The sequence below is a fragment of the Amia ocellicauda genome, chromosome 17 (genome assembly GCF_036373705.1).
Source record: "Amia ocellicauda isolate fAmiCal2 chromosome 17, fAmiCal2.hap1, whole genome shotgun sequence".
NCBI lineage: Eukaryota > Metazoa > Chordata > Actinopteri > Amiiformes > Amiidae > Amia > Amia ocellicauda.
In genome coordinates, this window is record NC_089866.1 from 20,717,119 (window position 1) to 20,743,160 (window position 26,042).

A 26,042-nucleotide genomic window follows, 5' to 3' on the forward strand; every position below is an offset into this window, starting at 1 on the left:
TCTAAATATAACAGCCAGTGTCATCCAATGTGTAATGACTGCCTGATGTGACTTTCACACCCATCATCCGGCCTCCTGCCTGAGGCTGTGTAAGACACAACAGTGGAAACGCTCAAATCAACTGCTCCATTTAAATAATCAGTGTGGATGAATGCTGCTCGCACAGACAGCTCTCCAGTGCTTTAAGTGTGCTTTAAGGATTAGTTCAGGTAATTTAAGGGAACAGACAGAATTTAAAGGCTATTACAAAAAAGAAAAAAAGAAAAAGAATATAGTGCAGCAGGCTCATTTTAAGTTTTGGCAAATCCTTTGTTATGAAGGTACTCGGCAGAGGCTCCACCAAGCCATTAACACTGAGCTCCCTGTCTTGGGTCAGGCAGTGACCCTGGCCTCCTTTACCACACAGCTTCTCTAATTGTACCAAACAACGTCTCCAAATACAATGACCTCTTGAGCAGTCGAGGTGTCAGGGTTGCACCTGCCAAGCTGTATTTGAATTGCTGAAATTCCATAATTTGCCTTTTTCAAATGTACTCTTGCGCAAACCAGCACATAAGCTTTCACCCACCTCTAGTGCAACAGCGCTGAAGAACACTAACGCCCACCAATATAACACCTGGCTTGAACTACACAACGAAGATGGCAAAAACGCCCCCATCAGGACCACTCAGCCTCACGCCGTGACCTGGTGACTTGCGTGTCCCGAGTCTGGACTCCCTCCCAGTGGATTGTGGGATTGTTCGCACACAGCATCAGTACACACCTACATCGTGGATGAACCTCTCAATTTTGGACTGCATGCCCCAGTAGCGGAACTCCACTTTGCAGAGCTTGTACGCGCACATGATGGGCATCTTCCCCGGGTTGTTGTTGAACTCTTCGATCCAGTCCTCTGTCAGCGGGCCCCTCTTTGTCTTGATGGACTTGTACAGCTTGGGGTCCTCCTCAGCCTTGTACTCATGCGGGGGGATGGGGTCCTTCACAATATCGATTGGATCTGTGGGTGAGAGACAATCAATACAGGCAGCCTGAGTGATACTGGGGATACAGATTTTAAAATAAATAAATGTATAACATATCAGCCATAACATTATGACCACCTGCCTAATATTGTGTAGGTCCCAAAACAGCCCTGCCCTGTCGAGGCATGAACTCCACTAGACCTCTGAAGGGGTGCTGTGGTATCTGGCACCAAGACGTTAGCAGCAGATCCTTTAAGTCCCGTAAGTTGCAAGGTGGGGCCTCCATGGATCGGACTTGTTTGTCCAGCACATCCCACAGATGCTCAAATGGATTGAGATCTGGGGAATTTGGAGGCCAAGTCAACACCTTGAACTCGTGATTCATCAGACCAGGCCACCTTCTTCCATTGCTCCGTGGTCCAGTTCTGATGCTCACGTGCCCATTGTAGGCGCTTTCAACAGTGGCCAGGGGTCAGCATGGGCACCCTGACTGGTCTGCGGCTACACAGCACCATACGCAACAAACTGCGATGCACTGTGTGTTCTGACACCTTTCTATCAGAACCAGCATTAACTTTTTCAGCAATCTGAGCTACAGTAGCTCGCCTGTTGGATCGGACAACACAGGTGCCATGATAACGAGATTATCAGTGTTATTCACTTCACCTGTCAATTGTCATAATGTTATGGCTGATCGGTGTATATTTAACCCCTGCCATGGCCACCTCTGGATTCTGCTAATTACCAAAGAAAAAACATCTGTTCAAGGTTGATGGCCACTAGGTGTCTCTGCTCGTGTCCACAGTGTGGAGGAGCTGCCTCTCTCAGCCAGACAGGGGAGGTTATGTAATAAGAGCCTTCGCGGCTGGAGACCACATCCCATGCTGAGCTGTAGCCTCTTCACAACACTAAAGCGCACCGACTCTCCCAGGCTCCCGAAGCTGAAGATCTCATCACCAAGAATAAGAGCCTGTACTGTCCAGAATGCACCCAGACTGAGTCACATCTATAGAGAGACTGTTGTTTACTTCAAAATTAAAATGCCAATATGTACTTGATCATCACTATGGCCCAGGAAAGACGTCACTGTTTTATACCATGTGCAGCAGAAAGGTTGATGGTTTGTCTCCCTCCTACTTCAGAAAGCATTGTCAGTCATCTCTGGTACAGTTTTGAGGTGACTAACATAATAGAAGGACCTTCTGGTACAGGCACTCTTTATCTTAACACTGTGACACAGACAGCCAGTTCTGGGATTTCACAGGAGGGTTTCCTGGGCCCAGAGGAATAAGGCCCACAGAGCTGCACTTTTAACATGGATGTTAGTGTCACTCTGCTGGTTCGAAAAGGGCCTCCTGTGTATCTGTAAGAGAATACGATGCACAACATCCCCCTCACAGGATAGCACCTCACAATAGTGCTGCATCTTCATTCAAAACACACAGCGCTGCTAAAAAAGCAGGTTTGTGTGTTAAAATCCAGACAGGAAGTGTATACAGTGAATGAAATACACTTGGATATGTCAACTGGAATCAGTGCAAAAAACAGACCAACCAAAAGATCTGTAAGCAACGGGAAGGAGATACAGGCCACAGTTGCCACAATGTAGCTTTTAGCTAAATGGAGCATAGAAAGCCTTCTGAGTCATGCTGCGGTGAAACTTGTGTCATAATTTTACGTGTGTCCCTGAGAAACAAAAAGATACATTGAAAAATAATAACCAGAAAATTGCAGTACTGTCCTGAAGCATCATTAAAAAAAGGAAATTCAGGCCAGAACTACAGCATAGGACATCAAAAGTTTGTTCTGTTTGGTAATTTAAACATCACAATTTGTTAACACTTTAGAATATGTATATTTAGAAAGATATTAAATACTTATAATGGTAATATTCATGAGAAATAATCTCTAAAAGATAGCAAAATGTGTATTCTGTTTTTTTTTAAATATATTATTGTATTTCTGTATATTTTCTGTGGAAGTCTTAGAACCCCACGTCCTTGCATTCAGAAAGACAAAATGAAAACAATGAGCCTTTTCTGCCTTTTCCGTTTGTTAATGCCAATGTATAGCAACCTCATTTTGCCACATGCAATCCCTGAGTAATTCTCTCTTGTGATTGGATCGGTACCTCAACCGTTGTAGGCATATATTTCCGTGACGAACAAATGAATGAAAATGGAATGAAGACGGTGAGTCTGATTGGTGGGTGCACAGCGCTGCCCCCCTGAGCTCCAGGTGTCTGATGAGGAGATCCGGATCGGGCCTCTGTTTCAGTGGGCGTGTCGTGATCGCTCTCAGGATCGGAGGTGAGAGCAGGGTACGGTGGAGAGAGGAAGGTTCTGGGTTCAAACTCCAGCAAAAACTAATCAGATGTGAAGGAGCTGAGAAATCGTGGGCTAAGGGCCCTTCGTCTCTCGTGCACTGAAGCGGTAGTACAGAAGTGGCCTCTTAACCTCAATTTCAGCTATCTCCCTGTTATCAGAGAGGCGGAAGGAGCCTCTCTCCCTGAGCAGTTAATATTATGTGTAAGCTCTCTCCAGCAGGGTATTAACCCCACCCCCGCCTACTCCAAGAACGGCACAACACAGGCTCAGAACCCCTCTGGCCCAAACGGAGTGCCGCAAGCGCTCCAGCAACGCAGAACCAGACTTACGAGGACACGGTTAGGGCAGCAACCCATCACCACTATCCGGGCACAGTGCTTTTTGCGTGTTTCAGTTTTCTTATAAGCTGAATCGTTTAAAAATTTAAATCAAGAAAGGTATGTTTAATTAAGCACCACACATAGGAGCAGTACTACACAAAATGGAAGTAATATATCCAGTTCCTGTTTTTCAAGAGCCTTGTTTTGCATTGTCACTCTCAGGCACTGGTCTCAGTGTATTAGATAGACCAGCATATCACTACATTCCTGAAATTTGAAAGCTACTTTACCAACCACAACAAAGGGGTGCAAAGAAGGCAATATGTGCCACAATGGGATATTTAACTGGATTATATAATAAAATAACATTATACAAGTACAGAGAAAAAAGAAAACAGGAGAAAGTGACAGAACATGTGGAGAGATCCTCGTACCTAAAACACGCTGCCTCCTCTCTGCAGACGACAGGTTGAAAACATCCAGCTGGTCCCCTAGGTCGGGTTTGTAATACGTCTCTATGTCAATTGAGAACTTCTCCACGAAGGGGCAGGTGTATCTGGGGGGAAAGAAGCAGCACAGACCATGAATTTACAGCACATAAAAACTAAGAAGCTGGGCTCCAGTCTAGAGGACAGATCAAGTGTGTAGGTAATACACCCACATCCTTACATCCTCAAGGTAAAATAAACAAGACTGATATCCATTAAGCCTTTCACAGCTATATTAAGGAAGAACTAGCCTTTGTCACTGGGATTCAAAAGACCACGTAGCCTTGAATGCCTTGAGCAAAAAGTGGTGTCAAGTTTGGTGTGCTGAGCTATTAGCAGGTTTAATGTGTGTTCCATTTAAATAGATATCAGAAAAAAAGGAAAAAGACAAAGAACAGAAACCCACACTGGTAATAACACTCATTACCACTGTTTCTTTTTCCACCGCCGCTCTGACCAAAGAACAAAAGATTTCCTTTACTTTACTAGGCGAGCGGCGCGAGCTGTCCCTGAGTCTGGCGAATATATAAATCTGCCAGGCCTGAGGTTTAGTCAGGGGAGGTGGCAAGGTCAAGAGCTGGAGACAATTATCTGAGACAAAAGACAAAAGTTCCATTCCAGCCCCCTGAAGACACGCTCCGGTTGCAATGAGCTAGCTGTGTGAAATGTGGGGGCCGGGGCAGGCGGTGGCAGGATCGCTCACGTCCTGTAATTTAGTGGGTGAGACCGGCAGGTCAACAGCCCCGGCTGATTGATCGGTGAAAGCCTCTAATTTGAGACAAGAAGGGCGGCATGGGCAGGTGGGGGGTTTGGGCCTGGTGGGAGGGGGTCTCTCAGCTGGGCTGTTCCGCTGTGTGTCAGAGCTGGCTCCGATTGTAGACTTCTGATGTGCCTCAATCTCGTGGAGGATATTCACGCTCACCGTCTGTCTGCATAGGGTGTGCGACTGGAACCAGGGTCCTGGTACACTAGATCAGTGTGTGTGCCAGCCCTAGCCAACACCACAATCTCTAGCCAGTCCCATGCACACCTACACCCGACGACTGGATTATTATCAATATTATGAATTATTGTGAAATTTTGCTTAAACAGCCTAAAGGCCTGTAACAAATTCTGAATCTGCATGTGTTAGCAGATGTAACACATATATTATGTACCCCAGTCTAGATGGTCTCTTTATCCCCGAGGGGTTAATTGCACTTTTTGTCATTAAAGTTTAAAAAAATTATATAAATGTTGACTAACTAATTTAAATCAAATAAAGCTTGATTGATTCCTGATTAATCTTATCGCATGGCAAACGGGATTGTATCCCACTTCAATACTGCAAATTACAAACAGCAAAGGGGGGAAAAGTCTGCTTTGGAACTTCTTTTATCCCTGTTAATCGTGTTGGTTTGCTTTTGGACAGAGCACCTTTTCCCTGTCTCCTCAGTGCTGCACTGAGAGGAATGGCCTGTCTGTCACAGGAAACTTGGCTGGCTACTTGGCCAAGATCACTAGAAGTGTCAGTCTGCCAGGAGACCTCATCAAGCCATCCGCTGACACTGCTGTCCCTGTCTGATAAACATGTCATCGGCCACTTCCTGTTTCCCGATTCTTCTCTGCCACAATGTTTTTTACAACAGCTCTGCATGTTGTCATCGGCTTCGCTGTCAGCACTCCACACTGACAGACACACAGCACTAGGCTATGCTCCTACACTTATTTACAACACCTAAGGTAACCGAGGTTAAATAATAGGGACGAGTTGTTAAGTACATTTACACTATTTAATTCTGAAGCATGTTCCTTTTTTTTTTTTGTTCTGCCACATCGTATTTCAATGTATTTCTACTTGTATTTCAAAACCTTCACTTTGAGTGATGTGAAACTGTGCGCACACTGTCATGGACAGACCTGTAACAGGAGTGCAAAATGTACTGCAATCTTCCTTTTGCTGGAGGTATTGTTTCAGATTACATTGTAGAAGATTATATGGTCTCGAACCAAAAGAAAAGGAACAAAATAACAAAACAGCAGGAGTACATGGAAAAGAAGTGCTGCAATTTGCGAAAAAGTATGAATGAGTGAAACTGGGGTGAATTCAACTTTTTTTCTCTAAAGGAAATTAAACTATAAATAACCACATAATAGAAAGCACTGGAAAGAAAGACCCGCTGAAGACATCAGTGTAGATGAGGTGCAGATTTGTGGTTTAAGGAAATTGTTTAGCTCAGCTCAGGGAATATTTTATTCAGCCCCTGGAGATGTCTTTGTTCACAGAGGAACAGGGCTTTGAGTGACTGATTCAGCTTACAGCCTCACAGTCAGCAAACTATCAAACCAGTCTTCTAGCAATAAGGCCGGGAGACATACACACCCTGTTGTCTCCTTAGCTCTCCAAATGCATCATACAATTCACTAGAGCCTTCGAAATAACATGTGTATTTGTTATGAAGTTGTTATTGCCAGTGTGAAACTCATATTGTCCTTCGCCCACAAGGAACGACACTGCAATTAGCAAGTTACAGTTAATGAACTGGGCATTGTGTACTCATTTGGTTTTGCATTGAATAAATGTCTGCATGAGTGCAAACAAGGACTGGATATGATTAAGGGAAAAAAGGGGCACCATTGAGCTCCCACTTTTTGCACCCCTAGCTTCTTACCTGTGTTCAGTTATCTAGTAGTGGTTACCACGCTTGTACTGTATCCATCAAAATAGAACAATGCACGCTTTTTGATATGCCCAGGACGCCAAATGATTGCTTTCAAAAGCCATCATAATGCTATCTGTTCTGAAGAGAGAAAGAGCTTTTCTGCATTTTCTGGGATACACTATGCGTGAGTGGGCTTTGTAGCTCCTTGCAGCCGCTGTCCCAGCAGTGTGGGCTGGGCTGGGCTGGGCTGGGCTGGGCTGGACTGGCTCTCACCTTGTTCTAGTGTAAGGATAGGCGTTCCAGGACTCCTCCTCCACTCGCAGGGCGGCTTTGGGCAGGATGGAGCGGAACCAGCTGGGGATGTGCATGCCGATGTGGTAGACCTTGTGAGTGTACTGTCCTGAGCCCCCGGGGCCGTCCGTGTAGGGCCGGTTCTCCAAGATCTCCACCCCACTGCCCTCGCCGCATGTCTCCTCTCGGCTCTTCTTCTGCAATGGGTAGACAACAGGGAAATGCACATGTCACTCCAGGCCTCCGCACTCAGAACAGTCTGTAAGTCACCTTGCAGCCAGTTCAATACCAGCATCCCTCTATCACCATCAGAAGATGTGAACTGTGTGCCTCTTTCCTGCACTGATACCTGTGTGTCTAAAGGAAGTCTAGAATTCTTGCTTTTTAAATTTGGCCAGGGAAGGTTTAATTCAAATCATGTCCTCCCTCACAGCCTTTCAAAAACATCAAGAATTCTTATGTCTGAAGGTAGCTTGCAGAACTTAGTTTTTATGACAAGATTATATTATTTAAAATTAAAACCTGAGCAAGGATATTTACACCTTCTCAGAACAATAGCAAGGGTAATAAAAGGTAAAGTGACATTTGACATCATCATTATTATAATTATCATCATCAGTATTTCAGTTAAAACAATCACTCCTGCTTTAACACACAAAGAAACCAGTGGTAGAACAGTGGCCAACAGCACAATATGAAATATTACAGCTTGTGTCTGCTTCTCTGATGTCACGCATAGGCTGCAACCTGGTGTTATATACCGTGTGGAAGCTATGTCAGACTATCTGACGAAGTGTTGACAACAGCAGGTCTCTCTGAAGACCAGGCAAGGAACACCTGAGAGTGAAAAACAAGCAAGTGCCAATGAGCGAAGAAAACCAGAACCAGGTTGTTAACGGATTGCTGATTGAGACACAAAGATCGTGATTGATAAGCAAGCGGAGTGCCACCACTTTATCCCTAAGTTAAGTTAATGTAGGACGTGCTTAGTGGTTTGGGAAGTGGGCCTGGATCTGTTCCTCAGAGAGACGGGACAGAAACACAGTGTCCTGCCCAATCCATCACCAACCTCCCCCCCACCCCCCCGGCTGTGTTGTCTCTGGCAGACATCCTGAAAAAATGCAGCCCTGTTCGCAACGGCAACTCAGAAGGCAAGTCACACTCCAAAACCTGCTAAAGTCAGCAGCTTGCAAAAGAAAAGCAAGACACCTGTCAGCGTCGCCCTGCTGGGGACTGACAGTCTTTGTCTGCGTGGGGAGAATGTGGAGCCGTTAAATATTTAGCAACTCGCGAAGGAAAGGAAAAAATTAAATAAAATCCAGTAGTCTCCACTCTGAAGAGTGATGGTGTGTGTGGTGAGTGTCTCAAGTCCCCAGCTGATCAGACAGGCAGAGGGTGAGATGATATATCCCTGCATGTGGGAACAGATGAAAACTGAATAAAGCATGACGAAAAGTGCAAGAAAAAGTGATATGGAGTTAAGTGAAGAGTGAACAATGGTACAAACCTTACTTTGTCACCTAGAGATCAGTAATGAATAAACTAATCAATCACTGAATAAGACTTCTGCAGACCTCCTTCCTCAGCACTAGGATGTTTTTTATTACGCCTCGTGTAATCCCAGAGAAATATCTGAAAACTGTCTAGACAGGCACGGAGGAGAACAGCACGCCAAGCGAGATACACCACGCGCAGGGCAGCCATTGCACAGGCAGGGCGGCCGTCGCAAACGCAGTCCAGCAGCTTAGACAGTTCCTCAGAACGCGCGCCATTAGTCAACCTGTGCTGCTGGAAGACTGACAGAGGGGATTAATGGCTCGCCCAGGGGAGAGAGAGATTTAGGAGAGGGAAGCATCACGAGTGCCACTCACATGCCAGCCGCAGAAATAAGCAGATAACACCTTTGTTCACACTTTACAAGATACATTTTTTTAATAAAACATCAAATTCCCTTCAAATGATCCATAACTTAATAAAAATTACATTAAATAAGTTTCTTGTTTCCCATTAGTACAGTTTAGCCCTAAAGTAAATTCTTATATGTATATCTATATTACTGTGTATGAATAATTCAGGTTTCTGGGCTGTCTTTCATTCATTTTAATTTTATTATGTGTGTAGGGGGGAAAATATGCCTCTTATATTCCTTGTCAGTTCCTCTCGCCCACTGCAGACAATCTCTAGGGCTGCCAAGTCTGAAGGCTGTGTGGCAGTGAAATGTAGTTATTTAAAGGCTTTAATTAAGAATGCTCTCAAGGCAATAATATCTGTGCGAATTGAAGCATTTTCCACTGAAAAGGTAGGCAGTTGTAAAACTGGTTTTCCATGACTGTACTGTCATCAATGCAGAGGTCACAGAGAACGGGCTCTGAATGTATCTGGGAGAATTAGCTCCTTGTCTAGTGATTTTTAATAGGCCAATAAACTGTCCCTCTGAAGTCATAGTTCACAGGTCAGCCAGTTGAAATCTCCCAGGACATCATTAGTTTTGGAAGTCACTTGATTTCCCCAGTGCTAACACAATGTGACCCGCAGACGTGCAGTAAAAGAACATGTGTCAAATTAATTCACGATGGAAAGATCTATTTGTTTTACGTACAGATTAGGTTTTTTAAAAGGACAGACAAAGCAATAACTCTGCTAGAAACCTTTTAAAAAAAATCACATTTATGTTGCCAAAGGAAACAAACAAATACAAATAAAGTGTTATCAAACATCTTAAACACTGATGGCTGCTTAGAAATATGTGCAAGGTTTCAGTGTTTCAGCGGTATCTTATTTAGGTGTTTTACAGGGCTCATAAAATGTTGTGGCTTGCCCACCCCCACCTGATATCACAGCCCTGACCCAGTCTGATGGCCCATTCGCCCATAAAAGCCTTCCCTGTTTATAAGCTGGGAGAGACGACATTCCACCCGCGGCCCGTGACTGTTGTACTGCCGCCATTGCGTCAGTTTGCTTGTTATTCATCTGACAGCCTCAGCAGAAGCAGCCCTCTTACTGCGCTCTCCAAGAGGGAACCCGGGCATTCCTGGCACGCTGCAGAGTGACAGCGCGGACTCTCCATGTTCCAGCAGGCCCGTCAACAGCTTCACAGGACAGATGGTGACATAGATCCCTCCCAGCTAAAGTAAGAGCATTAAATGACTCGGGATGGGGAGCCCCGAGACCAGCTGCATCGTGATTAACAGGAATGCCAGTTACTTAAAGGATTTGATTAAGATGGGTCTCACGGCACGACAGAGTAAACACAGAGCACCACTCTTGACCTCAGAAGATGTCGTTATTGGATTACCGATTCCCCATTGCCAACACAATCGCCAGCGCTACTTTGGCTGTTAGGTCAAATTGGCATCTTATAAAGTGTCTCACTGAGGAGATGCTTGTTATGGACAAATGTCACCCCCTGCACTTTGTTCTCCATGCAGAACAATAATCCACCATATAGAGCTAAATTGTTTTGGAAAAGCCTTAAGGGCAAGATCTCAATAAAACAATGTGATGCGTCACCACCGCTGCTCAAGTTTAACAAGCCTAGAATGGGTCCTGTCATTGTTCACGCCCTGACACGTTTGTAAACTTATAATGGCCATGGCACTCTCATTTTTAAAAACGTGAGCCTGCGTTCAGCACAGGGTTTTGTCCTCGAGGCTGTTGTCTGTCTCATGTCACTCACATGCTGTGAAAAGGACAACCACAGCCTAGCCCATCACATGCAGGTTTGGAGGAAGGCATTTCAGACTCCCAGCAACCATGTTTGGCTTTGTGTTACTTGTAGTCAACTTCTTCCAAAATAGAACAAGAAACGTGAACTTCTAAGTGAAAGCAAGCAAACCTCTCAATGCTGTGTTGAAGGTCAAAGGTCTTCTCTCTCTCCTGTCATCAACCATAATCGTACTTTCTCTCTCTCTCCACATTTGTTCTTGTGTTGAGTTCATTTTGTATCATCTTTTTTTTTTAAATCTATAAAACATGAAGAAAATTTGCAACTGAATTACAGAGCCACTGGAAACCACTAAAATTAGAAAGAGTGGGTTGGTTAATTAGGGTGCTCATGCTAATACTCTCATTTTGTCTTCTAGTTTCTAAGTGATGTATTTGCCTTGAGTCTGCTCCCTGTAATTATGGCATCCTCTAGTTAAGATAAATTGCATGTCATAGTTCCCCATACTCCCCCCCCCACCGAAACACACAACCCAGAGCCCACATTAGCTCACTGTCAGTTCTCTGCAGTTTGGACGAGTTTGTAGGATGAGTGTCAGCGTTTTTAAGGTGTACCCCACTTGTTGAAGGGAGTGTAGCACTAGAGTGGTTTCAAAGTTCATCCTGTTGTCATGAATCTTGTTCTAGGTTTACAGAGAATGATGTTCCCCCGCAAAAAAATCATTGCATTGCAAAAACACCTTTACCATTATTTGTCCAAGCCCAGGCTGTCGCACTGTCAGTTATGACCTGGGATCTGGTTTACTTAAGTAGTGCTGCTAATATCAGGCACCAATGTTCCTGCATCTATCTGGGGGAGAGCAGAGAGGCAAGCTCCATCCAATAGTTTCTAATTAGCACCATTTGTTTCCTTAATAATGTAAGACATAAGGGTATTGCTTACAAAATATGATTTTCTGTTCAGATGGCAAGCTGGTTTGGGATACTGAATAAATGTCAGTTTTCGTTTTTTGGGCATCTCCCTGTAGGGTGGGTTGAAACTGAATCATGATCCCCACCTCCACACAGAGACATAAACCCCCACCCACAGTTTAAACTCGGTTTAAAATTAATTGAAAACAGAAACATGGGAACCTACAAGGAATCTTTCCAACACACAAGACACCAAGCAGATCAGTGATGGATTAAAACATCCTGACCCAGGCAAATTGTATTATATTCCACAGGGGTTAGCTGGGCTTGTGCCGCCATCACTGAATATGAGGAATAACAAACAAAAGCCGCAGGCATGAATCTCAAAACTCAAAACTCTGGTCTCTCTAGTCCTGTACCTTGGAGCAGGTTAGCCCCCCTCTTAGTCTGAAACTCAAGGTCAAGCCCCTCAGTGCACCTGGAACACAGAGCACAAGGAGATGAGCCTAAAATAGATCAAGCCCATTCCTAAATAATTCACATGCATTATATCCACAGGAACACAGGTTCTTAAACAGAGCAGGGAAGAAAGAGAAAGACAGTGCGTGTTGTGTATGAGCAAGAAGTGATAAAAGCGACAGAAAATTTCCACAGTGCTGTAAATCATTAGCTGCCACACACTCTGACGGCTAAACCCGAGAGAACAAACCTCACAAAACACTCAAAGGCCATCCCTCGAAGGCCTCCAGACAGGCTGTACCCAACGTGCCATTCATCACAAAAAAAAATTGTTAAGCGGGGAGCTGAGGCGGAGGACGTGAGCAAACTAACGATTCGCAGAGTGCAATCCTGGAAAACAGACCTATTAATGTCACGTGTTAACAAACCACCCCACAGCCATAGCAGGGGCTTATGTGGTTAAGACCCATTCATTACTGTATTCATGTCCTCACTTCCACAATACATCTCCTGTTTGTGCACAGCCTCGGTGCAGCGGCATTATGGGTAAAGCATGGACTAAAAAGGAGCCTTGCTTAGATTCACACACATCGGACCGACACTGAGAAGAAACTATACCTGGAATTGAATCAATGGTGTCAACATTTTTTTTAGGAGCATCACAAGGAGTGCTGTTTTTGTACAGGACATCACTGAGTGGAGTGGGAATGGTCTGGAAACATGGCTAGTATCACTAGACCAAGGGGATACTGGACTGGAACCTAAAGCCAAACAAACGATAAAGAAGAAAACAAGAAGTTGAGCCGAGGCTGGCCAGACAGGGGATTTGTCCACTACTGGGGACCTGGGGAGTGACATCACTACCTTGTCCAACACACATGGAGGCAGAAGAAATGCATGATGATAAGACACCAGTGACTTTATTGCCATGTTATTGGGGCCGTAGTTCTCAACACCATTTTTCATTTGCTCTGTGTGCCTTTATTTGTTGCTTACATAAATATTTGTATATTATTATAAGGGATACTAGAAAATAATAAAACCTTTGAACAATACACAGTGAACACATGATTAAATGATAGGGCAGGAATGGAACAGGCTACAAAATAAAATTGTTTTATTAACTTTGCCATTTGGAGTAATGAACCTTTCTGACAAACCTCTCCTGGTTCTGCATGCAGAGTCTCAGAGCTTACAGACAGATATAACTCAGGTTAGTGCAGCAAAATGGGAGGTGTTTCATTCTGCTGCCAGTATGTTTGAGTGATGTATTTTTTTCATGGAGCAGTACAGGCTGATAGACAACACAGTTCTACAGCACGCCAGACTGCTCTCACCCAGCTCCTGCGGCTGAGGCTGTTGTCTCAGTACAGATCACACAACACACATAGAAATAACACGGCAAACCAGGGCACATTTTTCTCTTCATTAAATGTTTTTTTATAAATCACCAAATATTATAATGAACACGCTACATCCACATTTTTTGATACACCTCGTCTATAGTTTATCGGCTCACCATTACACTTCTAGTACCAGCACACAAGAGATGAAGAGCATCCACATGCATCTTGATTGTGTGAATTGTCAGTCTCTCTTTACTCGGCCTCCTGAATTGCTGGCAGAATAAATACATTGCCAGTTTCAGAGATCTCACAACATATTCATCAACACTGAAAGCTGCATTCACTGCCCACTTGGTATTGGATGTTGCTATATTTTGAAACAACAGCTGCAGTTTGCTCATTTTGGCTGTATTACGGTGCATAGATGAAAAAGTGGAGTGCTCTTTCATACACCGTGATGATATTGAGTACACTGAATACAAAAAAATATGAAGAGGTGAGAAAGCCCTAGGAATTGTCACACCTTACCGACTATGCTACGCATGATCAAATCCACCTATGGTCAAACACGACTTCAGCAGCGGACACCTCCAGGTCCCGTGACTAACATGCCAATCGGGTTATGCAGGAGTCGATACTGACAATGACAGGGGCAGGCGGAGAGATGACAGCCGTCCTGATTCACAGCAACGCGAGCCTGTTGACGGCTGAGGTGAGAAGACAGATCCAATTGAAGCTGTCAGGGAAGTTTGTGACAACTAGCCTATTTCCCAGGTAGAGACAGCACCGGGGAGTATGGAAGGGAAACAACCTGGCTACGGCAGCATTGTGCAGTAGTGGTTAGGGCTCTGGACTCATAACTGGAAGGTTGTGGATTCAAATCCCGGGCGGTGCAGTGCTGTTTTACCCTTGAGCAAGGTACTTCACTTAGATTGCTCCAGTAAAATGCCCAGCTGTATAAATGGGTACAAATGTAAGTCACCCTGGATAAGAGTGTCAGCTAAATGACAAATAATGTAATGTATATATACATGTACATTTTTTTGGGGGAAAATGAATGACAGGTAACAAGAGTAGCAAGCTAGCAAACTAAATCCTACAATTAGGATTAGGAATACTTGTTACTATTATTTTATTGTGATTTATTTATTTTGATTCCCCCTATGCCTCCTTTCTCTTCACTATTAATGATGTCTGCACTTACTATCTTTACTAACTAGGATCTAGGATTTGTATTGTTTGCTGTATATTACCTATAGGCGTGTGTAAATTAGAATTTGTAAATTGCATTATGCTCTGACCTGCACTGTATTTTTGCACTTGTATTACTCTTATGTTTTTTAAGTCACCCTGGATAAGGGCGTCTGCCAAAAAGTAAATAATAATAATAATAATAATAATAATAATAATAATAATAATAATAATAATAATCATATGTACCTCTGGAGCCGTGGGAAGACCTCAGCCCAGCCCTGCCTTTCAGATGTGTGTGTGTGTGTGTGTGTGTGTGTGTGTGTATATATATATATATATATATATATATATATACACATACACACACACACACACACACACACACACACACACACACACACACACACATATACCCTCGGCAAACAGCAGAGGTCGGCCACGACTGATCCAGACCTGATTGAGCCATGAATCAGCCCTGTGTGCTGCTGATCACCCCCCACTTCCCCAGCCTTCATTAGATCTGACATGTAATTCATTACTGGCGTCTTGCTCTCAGCACCCACACGCCTGCCTGGGAGCACCAGAGACACAGCAGGCCAGGTGCTGTTCGCACAGTGGCATTTACTTAATGGGCTACTGCTAACATCCGCACAAATCATTTTATTACCCAGGTGAAAAACGACTCTCGCCCCGGTCACTTGCAGATATCAATCCTGCTTTCCTATGAAACATTTCTGTGCTCATCTTTCCAACAAAGGAGGGAAGAAATCTCTATCCTTATTTTTCCCCTTCTTCCTACTGCTCCTGCTATCTAATAGAGACTTCTTGGTTTGCATCATATTTAACAGATGCTGGTCCTGCTCATCAATTTTTTTAATATTATATAAGTAATTAACTAAATATATAAACAAACCAAGGATATGCTGGTCAGGTGTCATTTTGTAGTTCTTATTCTTCACTGTAGTCTCAATAGTATTCATGCAGAGACATCTATTTTCACAGTGTAACTGACAAAAAAAACAAAGATCCTAACTTTAATTGACTTAGACCCTTCACTGGTGTTAAGTTCACAAATCACTGCTTCATTTCAATTTATAATTAACCATTAATTAACATACACTGTGGGATAACTTAGCAGTACATTGCAATAAATGATGCAAATGAAAATGAAAGTGGCATTAACGAAACAGGCAGTGGGGACTGCACAGACACGGCACTTTAAGACTTTGTAAGCTAACAGTGCAGACAGCCCTGACTGTATTAACCCGTGGCAGGGGTATTTTGTTTAGCCATAGTTCAAAAACAAGGCAGAACTTCATGTTGTTTATTAAAAAAAACAAAAACAAAAAAAACCTGTGTGGCTTGAACATTTCCCATTCCCTCGCATCTTATCTGCCTCAAAGAAAATGATTACTACAGAAATAAAGCCAAATATGGCACTGGGACAGCAGTCATTGGGCGTGTGATAAAAATAGAAAAATAAACACAAAGCATAAACAATTCTGCTGGAGTGATTATCTGGTGCTGCCCAAAGCCAACATCCATAAATGTATAGATAGCAGGCCTCTTTTAAATCAGGGGCAAAGCCATTCTCCAGCTTGTGAAATAGTGATATCAGTCATGGACCCCAGAGTCTGCCTTAAGGTTCCCAGAGAGAGAGAGAGAGAGAGAGAGGGAGCGGGAGAGCGGGAGAGAGAGGGAGCAGGAGAAAGAGGGAGCAGGAGAGCGGGAGAGAGAGGGAGCAGGAGAGCGGGAGAGCGGGAGAGAGAGGGAGCGGGAGAGCGGGAGAGGCGGAGACGCAGCCTCGCGCTCTGGGTGGACATTCTTGAACGGCAGCATCAGTTGCCATGGCGACTCAGTTGCATCAGCAATCCAATGGGTTTAGCGGAGGCTATCTCCTGTCAGCCACCCCCCCCTCCTTCCACACTGCAAACAAATCATTACACTGAACGCAACGCTGTGTGATGTCACCAGTAACCATGGCACCCAGAGCGCAGGTTAGCTGTGCCCTTTCAGCTGCAATGTACATCCTTCACGCGTGACACTGACACACAGCCTGTGTGAGCCTGCTGCACACAGCCCACAACTACAGCCCCATGATGGAGGCTCTGCACAACACCAGTGGGCCGTTCTTCCCGACAGATACACTCAGAGTCCTTGCTGAAACAGGTGCTGTCGTTGGTTAAAACCATCCAGCAGCTGGTGTTTGCACCACAAAAAACTACAAGCATTCAGTTTTTTTTATACTTATTGACATGATTTTCACATTTACAGAAAACCCAAGATTTATTGTTAATACTATGGTATCCTGTGAAAGCACAGACCAGACTCTGGGGCTGCACACTTTAAAACATTATTTTACAGCCAGATTATTTCCACCGGTAGTTTTTAGTTGTTTTCTTTACATATAAAATATATCTAAAGCAGAACTTCAAAAACTACTTTTCGATGCAGTTTTATTATCATTATTATTTATATTATTGTCCTCGTTTATGATGATAGCTTTAATTTTCGGGCGGTAAATCACTACAGGGAAACCGAGCTTAAGAGCCATGTGGCGGAGGTACGGTGAAGAGGATGCAGATGGTTGCTGATGGTGGTGCACTTAGTCTCAAATGGCCCAGCCCTGTGCTTTTACTAATGAGCTCATTGATGGATTGATTCAAGTACTGTATTACCGCACACTGCAGAAATTAGGGGATGTATCGGATGCCAATTCCGGCATCCACAACGGTGAGGGACAAAAGGCAAAAGTGCCCACTCTGCAGTTGACGATGCAAAAAACAGCCCCCTGCTGTAACCAAACCTCTCCTGGGCAGGTAATGTAAGCAATTAAAAACAAGAATAGGGTTCACTTTCACTGTAAGGAGTTGCATCTTTAAATGTGATATGCGCAGGCAGATAAAGGGAGCTGCTTTCTCAGAAACCAATGGAGTCAAGGGCTGTGTCCTGGCTCCTCCACTGCACACTCTCTCAGATATCTGTAGATATCCCACGTGCACCTTGAGGAAGGTCGAGAGAAGTGAGTAAACCAGCATCTTTTGTGTGAAAGATTGTGTTCGCCTCACTTTCCTAGAGATGGAGTCAAAATATAAAAATAACACCCACAACACCCCCCCCCCGATAAAAAAAATGTATATTAAATTTACATTACAAATACAAAAATGTGTCTTTGCATCTTGGCCATGGCTTCCAAAGCCTTTCAGGTTTAAGATTAAAAACAAGTTGAAAGGGGTAAACCGGACTGCCAAGGAAAATTTCAGCATGAAGAATGAAGAACAGTGTATCAGGTGGTAAAGTAATTCACTGCCCCAGCTTTGAGGACTTCATGCTATTTGTATTTCTATTTGCAAATGGGAGCTCTAGCTCTTGACCCTTTTTGGTGATGGGTTGATGTTGATAGCATCTTTAAGCATAGCTCCACTCCAAATCATTTCGACTTCACTTGAAGGTCTTTGTCATAAGCATCGTCTCCTAAAATAACCAGGATACAGCAGAATCATGCATAACCTGTTATAATATATGTATATATTTTCCCAAGATTTTTCATAATTGAGAGTTTGATGTTTGATGTGATGTTCTGAGGAGGAACAAGAAACCCCAGAGTCATAGCTCTTGATCACACAATCTGCTTGTCTTTTTCAGGTCTCCTGACTGGGGTTAATATCCCTTACAGGCATAACATGACTGAATTAAATGACACACATACAAAAAGGCAAACAAACTCATGTACTCCAAACCGCTGTGAAGGAAATCCCCAAACAGACATCAGTTTCAGGACTAAATGTAGACTTCCAGGTGTGAAAGTGCAAGGTCTTGACCACAAATATGTAGTTGATGCAAAGCTTTAGCACATTCCACAGAGCGAAAGACCTGGAGAAATTGCCCAATCCCCCACAGTCCTCTACTCCCTTATCAAGAAACTGAAGTCTTCCGAAAAGCTTCCCTGCTTCCAAATGACCTTGCTTATCTCCCATTTCCTTATTCCCCTCACAAATGACACATATACATCATCAGGCCCCATTGTCTCGCAGCCTCACACAATTTAACAATGTCATTGCAGCAAATTAGCACAGAGCACAGCAGTGTCTCCACCTGCCCGCGGGGACACACAACCATAGAAAGAAATAAGAGGAGAGGAAACTTATGGAAACAATCGCCTACAAATCACACACTCGGAGGAAAGGACTCAATTTGAAAATGTTCACATAGGATGCTTGAGTTAGAATGATGTCATGAAAGCCTGTTTACATCTATTAATGGCTGTCTATTGAAGGTAGTTTCACCCCCCCTACACACACACATCCCTAAGCATATCAATTCAAGGAATCTGATGAGAACAAAACTAAAAAAACTAAAGGTCTGGCTTTATTCCAGAAACAGGCAAGCAATAACATTCAACAGTAACTTAATCACCATAATCTCCACGGATTATTCAATGGTTTCCGTCATGTACTCAGAAATAAGCTTTATTACTGGGCAATATTGTTAAAACTAAGCTCTATTAATCCAAGCCTCTGGTTGCATTATTTAGGTGTGCTCTATTCAAAATACCACCCCCCCCCACACACACACTCTGCTCGGCCCTTTGCTCTGTGCGATTGTAAAACAAATGGCGTAGAATATTGGATTGCAACCAAGCAACATGTTATTATAAACGCAAACCTCTGTGAAGCTGCGGTGTAAGTGCTGCAGTACAAGTGTTTGCAGCAGGTATTACTATGCACAGTACATGTCTTACTTTAGAAGTATTTTTCCAGTTCAGACTCCTGCCCTTGACTCAGCTCTGCTCGTGTTCAAGCCCCTGTCCCATGTAAAGCAGGCACTGTATCAGCTCTTACTCAAAGTTGGGTTGGGGGCAGAAAATCCCCCCGACATTAATCCCCTACCTAAAGCCTGGTTTTGTAGCCTAATCCAGCATATTGATCAGAGCATTACTGACCAGTTTCGACCCTTTCTTGCCCGCCCACATGTCAACAAAAGAAGCACCAGCTTAAATTGTCATCAGTATTCTGGTCATTTTTGGAGAAGAAATATAAGCCCGGCTCCCCTGCAAGTCAATCAGGAGCTCTCACCGCACTAGCAGATATTACGGCAATGCAGATCTGTGCCTTAAAAATAATCATCCTCACAAGATTTTGTCAAGAAGGCCGCTTCATCAAAATGCAGCAGAAGGCACCCGGACATGAGCACCCATACATCAACAACACAATGGGCAATGGGGCAGACAAAGAAGGCTGGCTTTCTACCCCATTACCCAGCCAAAGCAGGAATAACAAGGGTCAACCAGACAAAACTATGCAGCGCACACTATTCTGCTATGTCCTAAAACACACTTCAAGCTTAAGTATAGACCATATAAAAAGCATATAAAAAGTGAAATATGGAGGTACTAAGGTACATGTTTAATACCCAGGGCAGTAATTAATCTGGACCACATATAGAGTGGTCTTTACCAGATGCCAAGGCTTGAACTCGAGCTGAATCTTACAGCACGACACTTCCAACCACCAATGAACTGGAGCAGAGAACAGTACAGCAGGGAAGGGATATTTACCAGTATTGCAAGTAAAATAGACAGTCTAGTTTCGACATTAAAAAGGTGCTTTTGAGAAAGTACAGATTTCCTAGATGTGGTCTGTGGTAATAATCAGGCGGTCTTACCTGTATCATGTAGAGCTGGGCAATGCGGTACTCTTCCACACTCATGGGCAGAGGGATACGGTATTCTTTTATCAACATTTTGAGCAGGGAAGCCTTGCGGTGTGGTGAGAAGAAATCCGGTGGGGCTCTAGCAACGACGTGTCAAACAGCAGGTAAGGAGTTCATTGAGGAAACCTGGAGAAAGACAAGGAGATGGAATCAGACCTCTGGCAGGATTGTAGGACTCTTCTCGCCCTACTGCGAAATGCCAAGCGCGGGGTCTTCTGGGTGGAATAGAAGAGAGCACAGCCTCCCCAGCTGACACAGATGTCCAAGATATTGCTGCTCCTTTTTTTAACCACACACAATCTAGTTCATTAAGCTTCACACTAGACACAGACAACAGCCTCCCAACATTTTTACAGCTGTTTTGGACATAACAGTGCGCCATGAATAGCATAACAAGTGGGCAGACTGTTTATTTCAGATCCCTCCCCATAGAAGTAATTAGTGAGTAACTATCTACAAAAAAGCATTTTAAATCTGAAGCACAGCAGGGCAAAAGGAAACAATTCCACATCGTTCCGTGATTTAACCGAAAAATGGCAACGAGTGATTGACTGAAGTACGCAATATATATATATACATATATTTCCGTCAATCAAAATGTTTGCCTGCATTTTCTCCCACACAGAAAAACAAAACAATTGAGCAATAGTCTCCGTTCTTTGTTTCTTTACATTTTCATTTAAAGAAAACTAGCCAATAAAACCTTGCTTACTTAAACAGCTTCAGCGGACAATTAAACACAGATTCTCAGTGAGTGATAATCCAGTCCCCACACCCAGAGCCTAGCCTTCCACAGTTCACCCCACCATCGCCCTTGCCTTGGGTCCTTTTCTTATATACAGCATTGTGGTACCTTACAACTGCAGCCGACTGGCAGTGGGAAAAAAGCAAAAGCATTTTCTAAATCATTAGCTAAATCACATGACAAGTGTTCTTAGTGTAATACGGATTATCCCAGGACGTTATACAACCCAGCCTTTCTTAAGAGGCAAACTACACTGTACAGCAAAAAATCTTGTTCTTGAGACACAAGGTGATCTCAGACCTTGCAGTGGCACACAAAAGAAGTAGGCAGGGCGGAGCTAAACTCAGGGTTTAGTTTTTTTGGCCATCTTTGCCGAGGTGACTGTATCTGACCAGTGATGTTCTTTAATACATCTAGGAGGTACTCTTTCTAGACAGATGCCAAGAAGGGGCTAAATCCCTGTAGTTCATTGCCCCTTAAAAGGCGGTCGAATTGTTCTGTGTTTTGTAACAATCTCGGAGCCAAGTCTCAAGTCGCATGTCAAAGAGGGAAAGTCTGTAATTCTCAGATCACAAGTCATCACTACTGGAACCATCCTGCACCCTGAGACTTAAATTACAGCCCTCCTCCAGCCTGGTCATGGATGAACCTTCGCAGGGACAGTACAGGATGGTACAGGATGATCACCCAGTCTCAGAATCACAACTCACACCTGGAAGCTCAAAAACACACTCTGGGTAACTGATTAGCTACCTGCTGATACTTAATTTAATCAGATGAGAGCTCATTCACTGCCACAGGTAGGCATTCCAGCAGGCAGAGAATGAAGCTCATCCTTTAAGATGTGCATTGGGTCACTAAGCTGCAGCTAAATCATCACTTTATTGAATTGTTTCCACACATTCAATATGAAAGAACATAGAATAAATGTTAATAGGCTTTCGGCTGTTAATAATGCATAGTGGTGTCCTTCAGCGCCTTCAAAACACAATGCTGTAATTTAACACTTCATCGTGAGAAACAGTGTCCGCTTTCACTCGTGGCTGGGTCCTCCTGGGACAGTTTTGTTAAGCTTTCCTGGTGGATTGCAGTTAGCCTACTCAACAGAGGGCAAACACATAGGCTTTACTGATGCTGATTGCTAGGTTAACATCATCTCATTACAGTGATTGTGCAACTAAAGCCCTACATAACACTTGGAAAAGGCCTCTGTGACAAAAGCTTGAGATTATAGGTTTCCAAACCATACTAATCAGATATTACTTTTTGCATAATTATAACAAGACAAAGAAGCCCTTTCAGAACCACTCAGCTTCTGCAGTTAATGCTAAATTTGTTTGCAATGCTTCCCTGGATTGGCCATTTTCAACTTCAAAGGTTCAGAAATAAAAATAATAATAATAATAATTTATCAGTCCTCTCACAGGCTAAATGTGAAAAACTGAGTTAGTTAGACTTCGAGTTTAAGTGAATACATTGGGATTCTTACAGTCTGAATTTGATGTGAGGGTGGAGGGTTTAAAATATCCACCCTTATATTAACTGTAACGTCTACAGCTGGGCATTGTGACTCGCAAGACCATCATTTGAAGTTAGGCCCACTTTATCCAATTGACATGCAACCCTAATCCTAATGCGAGTCTGTCGCTGAGTGATCGAACCCTGACTGAGCACAAACCCTCGACCTAGTCTGAACCCTTAACAGTGGTGCAAAACGTATTATAACTAATCAAAATATTATCCTAAAACAACATTATTTTACCCTTCAGTTTATCACCTGTATCCTTAACCACGATTTAACCCTTATTACCTATCACAGTAGAAATGCAATCCTAAAACAAGCAGAAGTCTACGTTTCCTGGTATATGTCTAACTCCAACCAACACTAAACCTAATCCTATTCTGAGCACCAAATAACACCAAAAACAGGGTGTGAAAAACTAAAATACCCCTAAGCTTCTGACAGCATGAACAGAAATTACTATTTCACAGACTGTTTAGTTCTCCAAAAGCTTCTTCTCCTGTGCTGCTCCCGGCAGTGTCCTGGAAACTAATTTGTCCAGGTCAATCGTAGAGGACTGGCAACCCCACTTTCCATAGAAGAATATAGGAAAATATATTTAGAGGTGCTAGAGAGTACAAAGTTTAAAATAACCAATTCCTTGGGAACGTCTTCAACCCAAAAATAAAAGTAGGCTGCATACAGATTGTTTTAGTGTCAAAGTCTGTGTAACGGTGAGCCCAGAAAGTGAATGTGTCCAACGCATACTCCTTCATGCTCTCACTCAGGTATTTTGTTTAGTGATCACAGGGACACACACCCTGGAGAATTCCCACAGGCCTCTGCAGCAGGCCATGCTAAAGAAAGAAAGAGGGAAAAAGAGACTTTGCTTAATACCTTCCCCAGCAGCCTTAGAATAGTCCACATAAAAACAAACTGTAAGGAAACCAAGTGGAAATAATAGTGGAACAATAGCTGGTATTTTCTGGAATTGTACAGCTTTGATAAAGCACTGGTCAGCTGGACAAGTGTAAATCACCCACAAAACAGATCTACAGTTGTCTCCTTAAGCTCAGCTACATTGCTATGGCAGTAAGGAAAGGGGGTGGTGGTTGTTAAACCCTATGAAGGCATGTGAAAAAAGGTGACACTACAGCAGAGTCATAGAGTCATCCGGTGGTACTGTACGCTAAAGATTTTCTCTGTCTGGAGTATTGTTCAGAGATACTGTTCCACTTCGCTGAGGAGCTGGGGTCTAAAAATAGATCAGGAAGACGTAAGCTGTGCTTTACACTGATTGGAGCATTCATATTCCTCCACTGTGATGTCATCTCTAACCCCATCGCAGGGACAGACAGCAGCAGCCCACAGCCCACAGCCCCCTGCTTTGGTTTGGGTTGGCAAACACTTGAATCGAAAGAAGACCAAACAATGATCATGTACAGCAAGAGCCATGTAAGAATTTCTAGTATTGAACAGCATCTATATTTAACAAATTCATTAATTTTGGCTCATACAGGGCCTGTGTGCATCTGCCTTTCTTTCTGTATCTTGAGACACTCTGTTCTTAAAACACTTGATTCCTCTTGCCTTGACACTTTCAAGAAATTAGGTAAAAATGGCTTTATTGATAACGAACCTTCCTGTGGTTTCTGAGTTGTCCACAAGGTCACAGAAGTAGTGAGGTAGAATTGTACCAAAGGCTATGACATATCTACTCATTAGCAATATTGTTGATTATTCAGTAGCCAATATAATCTGTTAGCCTTGCATATTGATCAGTATTTGATGCATTTTGATTGATTCTTCCAAATTATTCCCATATATAGACTTTTCTTTATTCACTTTCAAGATCTTAACCTATAAATGGCCGCATCTATTTTTCTCAAGGCTCAGAAGCTTTGCTGAGTACCTCCATATCTCTGTATATCTCAGGCCTGTAAAACTGCCCTCAGCAAAACCATTGGTGCAACTTTAACATTATCAACCTTCAACTTTAAAATTTCATCCACTAATTGTTGGAAATGACGCACGAAACTGAAACACCAGAAAGTTATTTTTCCATTTCTTCACATCTTTCCAGATATATTCAAAATAAACACTCGGGACTTGAGCTTATCCAGCCCGTATTCAGTGTTTCCATAAAAATGTAAGTGGGTTATTAAGACGATGAACAAAACCTGTTTTCCTAACACAGCTTAAACACTGTCTAAGGATGTACAAACCATCAAGTTTAATATCACTCTTCACACTTTTTCCTGGCTGGCCTCCAGGACCCTGCAGTGGAGAGATTCTGCAATGGTTGGGTTTGATGAGACAGATTAATCCTTTGAATATTCATCACCACAATAGGAAGACATATGCACTGAAAGCTCATTTTATTTTTTGCTCCACGCCCATGAATTATAGATGCGTGTGACAGCATTCTGTGCAGCTTGCCATAAAAAAAATGAGGAGCCGTCATAGACCCACATTCAAGACTCTGCAGTTTAGATTAATGAGATTCCATCTAATGGTCATCTACAAGTTTCCTAGGGCTAGAACAAATGAAAACTTTGACTGTGCGAATCGCTAAGTACAAACCTTTATTCCATCGGCCTGCACTGCAATGACCGTGCTTGTGGGTTGCACTAGCACGAGGATGCCAGGCCTACACAGGGCCTTGTCCCATGTCCCTCCTCAGTTAAGTTGACAGCTCAGTTTTGCTGCACTTTCTCAAACTAGCACTTGGCCAGTTTGGAGCACTGTTGTTTATAACAAATCCTGAAGTGTTTCTGCTGATGTGTGCATATGCCATGGCCTTTTTTCTTCTCTCTCCGGAAGGCCATTACATGTAAGATTGATGACTTATTTGGCGGTGAGCTAAAAGCTACTGGGATATAAAGACAAAGAGGTTCAACGTGCATTAAGACATCCTGAAACATGAGGTCCTGGGACACATTACAAGATCAGTGGAAAGCTCTTTTGGTCACAAGTGCTGTCTGCTTACCGCAAGCACTTCATCCCCGTCTAGTTTATAAAATGCCAACACAATGGCATTTGTCTTCCAGAATAACTGGTTTGGCTTGTACAGTATCTAAATGATAATGACAGGATTGAGGTTTGCAGTACTAAGGAAGGTAAAGTCAATTAAAAATAAATAAATACATTGTAAATTAGGAAAAACACTAGGCCTATATCTGCACAATAACCTGAACAAACACCAGCTGGACATTATTTTAATTAAATTCCTAATATATCATCTAAACATCTAGTCAACAGACTATGATATAATGGCTCAAGTACATCAGCCTTAATATGATGATAATTTGATGTGCTGTATGGTAATTCATTTTCCTGTTAATTGCCTTAAAGCATCTAGTCTCACTTCCTTTGCAGTGATCAATAAAGCAGGGCCTTGGCTTCCCGTTACATCAATACAGATATTGCCAAGCCTAAATGAAAAGCTGATAACTCTAAAAAGATTGTTGCATCTGAGCC

At 43.1% G+C, this 26,042-nt stretch overlaps 1 protein-coding gene across 5 annotated transcripts in view; it reads right to left on the reverse strand.

The window, feature by feature from the left end:
• The window catches only part of pitpnm2 (phosphatidylinositol transfer protein, membrane-associated 2), a 101,578-nt gene that overhangs the window by 31,618 nt on the left and 43,918 nt on the right, over window positions 1-26,042 (reverse strand). For all 5 annotated transcript variants that reach the window (XM_066689890.1, XM_066689889.1, XM_066689894.1 and 2 more), the window contains 4 exons: window positions 20,269-20,442; window positions 7,013-7,227; window positions 4,044-4,165; window positions 764-997 (listed from right to left, as the gene is read on the reverse strand). In XM_066689890.1, coding sequence (XP_066545987.1) covers window positions 764-997; window positions 4,044-4,165; window positions 7,013-7,227; window positions 20,269-20,346 — 649 coding nt within the window. In that variant the 5' untranslated portion in view covers window positions 20,347-20,442. The remainder of the gene's footprint in view (window positions 1-763; window positions 998-4,043; window positions 4,166-7,012; window positions 7,228-20,268; window positions 20,443-26,042) is intronic.